Source organism: Neophocaena asiaeorientalis, unplaced genomic scaffold, assembly GCF_003031525.2.
Source record: "Neophocaena asiaeorientalis asiaeorientalis breed wild unplaced genomic scaffold, Neophocaena_asiaeorientalis_V1.1 scaffold558, whole genome shotgun sequence".
NCBI classification, from domain to species: Eukaryota; Metazoa; Chordata; class Mammalia; order Artiodactyla; family Phocoenidae; genus Neophocaena; species Neophocaena asiaeorientalis.
In genome coordinates, this window is record NW_020172780.1 from 466,043 (window position 1) to 469,380 (window position 3,338).

A 3,338-nucleotide genomic window follows, 5' to 3' on the forward strand; every position below is an offset into this window, starting at 1 on the left:
GGGGGAGCCGGGCGCAGTGCGCTTCGGCCCGCCCGAGGGCTGCGCCGACCACCGGCCGCACCGCTACCGCAGCTTCATGATCGAGGAAATCCTCACAGAGCCTCCGGGGCCCAAGGGCGCCGCTCCTGCCGCCGCCGCTGCCGCCGCGGGCGAGCTGCTCAAGTTCGGCGTGCAGGCTCTGCTGGCGGCGCGGCCCTTCCACAGCCACCTGGGTACGTGCGGGGCCTGGGGCCGCGGGGCGCTGGCCGGGCTCGGCGGGAGGAAGCGAGCCGCGGCGTCTCTCGGACGCAGCTCCGGGAACGCAGGCCCCCGACCGTTCCCTCCGCGCGCTCCCGGCGGGGAAGCAAAGGGGGCAGGCGCTGGGCCGCGCAGAAGCCAGGCCTCGTGCCCGTGGGCCAGGCCTGCCGGGAGGGCATTCGCTCTCTTCTTCGCTGCGACCCTGCGGTTTCCAGCCCCGAGGAGTCCAGGCCCGGGGACCCGAGCCCGCATCCCCATCGTGGGCGCTGGACCAGACTGCAAATGTCAGACTTCGGGTCAAAGCGACCTCAGGCCGCGGGCGCCTGGGCCTTCCCACAGAGAGCTGGCTGGGAGTGGCCGCGGCTGCCCAAGCCGGGAAAGCCGGACCTTTGGGAAAGAGGCCCGTGTCTCCGAGTGCTATGCTGGGGGCTGACGCTGGCCCGAGCCAGCCCGGAGGCTCCCAGAGCCCGGGGTCTCAGGCTGGCGACGAACCGACCTGTGCTGTAGCACAGAGCCCCTTGGGCCTTGCCTGGGGACAAGAGGCTTGTTTGTGAGCTGCTGCCCGAATGGCCCTTCTGCTCCAGGTCGGCTGCACCTTGGCAGAGCTTGAACCAGCAACTCAGGCTTTTTCTGTCCCTTTCGGTTCTCTTCTTTCCTTGTCGGGGCCCTGTCTTGACCTTCTGTGCCCTCTCCACTGCACCCCTTCTTCTGGCCTTTCCCCGTCTCTCTCCAACCGGCCTCTCTCAGTGGGGTGGGTCTGCCCTTCCTTTCTCACCTTCCCCCAAGGATCCTTTCTCCCCTCTGGGCTCTCTCCTCATATTCACCCGCACATCTTGCCTGGGCCCTTCCCGATTCCATCGGGGCTAGAGCACTCACTGGTAGTGAGATGGCTATCTGGGCAGGGAGCCCTCCTGCGTTCTAGCGTGACCTCAGCCCAGGGAGCCGACTTCCTCCACATGCAGTGACCCTCCAGCCAGTGTTCCGCCTGCCTGGGGGGCCGCAGGGCCAGTTTGTTCGTTTTGAGTCCAATCTCTGCTACCTTTTGCCTCCAGCTGCACGGTTAATAATTCGTTTGAAGCGGGCAAAAAAAAAATCGTTTAGGACTAATGAAAACTGAAACGTCTTCGTGGGGGAGAGTCTAAACGGAGAAAACAGGAAGAACAAATTTCCCATTTCTTGGGATGCTTTGGAATTTCCGGGAAGCGCCCAACTTCACCCCTGCTGACAACCCGCTGTCTGCCCCTCAGAATTGGCTGTTTTGCCCTGCACAGAAGAGCAGATGTGCTTCTCCCACTGAAACTCTTCCCCACCCCACCCCCGAATGCAACAAAGCCTATTTAGTTGGGGCAAATGCTTATCTTCCTAACTCTGTGCCGTTTTTTCTTGGTTTCCCTTTTCCGTGACACATACTCTATGTGTTTGGGAGCTTCGACCTTGTTCATTGAGAATCCTGAAATCTCAGAGCAGCTGGGGCCTGGAGAATGCCAGGCAGAGCCCGGGTGGGGGAGGTCCCCTTCCCAGACTCTGGGGACCCTGGCGTCGAGGAGGTTCAGCCTAGGTGCCTGGCGCAAATCTCTCACTTCCCGGCCAGCACGAAGGTTTTGTGTTGGGGTCACCGGCTGAGCGAGAGCTCTCGGCTAGGGCGCATGGTGCGAGGATCTCCAGGAGGAGGAGCAAGGCCCGAGCTCACCCGGCTCCCCACTCTCTCCCCGCAGCCGTGCTGAAGGCCGAGCAGGCGGCGGTGTTTAAGTTCCCGCTGGCGCCCCTTGGCTGCTCCGGGTTGGGCTCGGCGCTGCTTGCCGCGGGGCCTGGGCTGCCCGGCGCTGCCGGCGCGCCGCACCTGCCGCTCGAGCTGCAGCTCCGCGGGAAGCTGGAGGCGCCTGGCGCCGGGGAGCCGGGCACCAAGGCCAAGAAGGGGCGTCGGAGCCGCACCGTGTTCACCGAGCTGCAGCTGATGGGCCTAGAGAAACGCTTCGAGAAGCAGAAGTACCTCTCCACGCCCGACAGGTAGCGCGGGGCCAGGCTAAGCCCAGCGGGTAGGGGGAGGGGGGCTGCTTGCCCTGCTGAGGGTGCACCCCGCTCTTTCCAGAATAGATCTCGCCGAGTCCCTGGGTCTGAGCCAGTTGCAGGTGAAGACGTGGTACCAGAATCGAAGGATGAAGTGGAAGAAAATAGTGAGTGTTTTTGTGGCATTCTGCGCCCTCTAATTGCGGCCGTGCCCCTGTAGCCTTCTTCAAGAGCTGCTCCACCATGGAGACTTATGCCCAACCCTCCCGATTCCCTCGGTGCCTGGTGCCCAGAGGGACCCTCTCTGCTCTCTGTCCCACTGGGTGCCCTAGCTCAGCTCCTTTCGCGCTCCCTGAACCCTCAGGATTCCTGGAAGACTTGAACCCCTCTGCCGGACCCTTTGGTCGCTTTTCCCTAGCAGCGCTCAGACAAACGGCCGCCATTTCCCGGGGGCTAGGCGCGGCCTCGAATGGCCTCGTTGGGCTCTTCAGGCCCTGCCTGGGCACAGGGCGCGGGGGTCCCCGGCCCAGTCCCAGCTCAATGCGGTGCCGCCCGTCTCCCGCGCAGGTGCTGCAGGGCGGCGGCCTGGAGTCTCCCACCAAGCCCAAGGGGAGGCCCAAGAAGAACTCCATCCCCACGAGCGAACAGCTCACGGAGCAGGAGCGCGCCAAGGAGGCGGAGAAGCCGGCGGAGGCGCCGGGCGAGGCCGGCGACCGGAGCCACGAGGACTGAGCGCGGCAGAGGGTTCGGGCCCAGGGAACCCCAGCGCAGTCCGCGGCCCCCAAAGCCCGCCGGAAGCCGCGAGTCGGCCCTTCTGCGTCCACGCCGTTTGCTTTCTAAACTTTTTATTATTACCTTGAATGCGGACATTTAGGGGCCAAACAAGGAAGGACAGACCCTGAAGCCAAACCCGTGCGCTCGCGGGCCTAGCCTGGAAACACGTCCAGCGCGGCGGAAGGTCGCCTCCTCTCGGAGCTCGCCGTAGCCAGGCGCTCCAGGAGCATTCACGCCCCGATCCTATCCTGCACCCCCCAGTCGCCTCGGGCCGCCCCCCGGGCCCGGACGCCTCCAGGCACGCACCCGCTTCCGCGCGT

The 3,338-nt window shown here is 64.8% G+C and overlaps 1 protein-coding gene across 1 annotated transcript; it reads left to right on the plus strand.

Annotated features, from left to right (window-relative positions):
- The first annotated feature begins 61 nt into the window (after nt 1-61).
- On the plus strand, nt 62-2,976 carry BARX1 (BARX homeobox 1). The gene is made up of 4 exons (XM_024741369.1): nt 62-212; nt 1,953-2,244; nt 2,327-2,411; nt 2,812-2,976. Exons 1-4 carry the CDS (start codon nt 77-79, stop codon nt 2,974-2,976), a joined length of 678 nt encoding a protein of 225 aa, XP_024597137.1. The 5' UTR covers nt 62-76.
- Nucleotides 2,977-3,338: the final 362 nt, after the last annotated feature.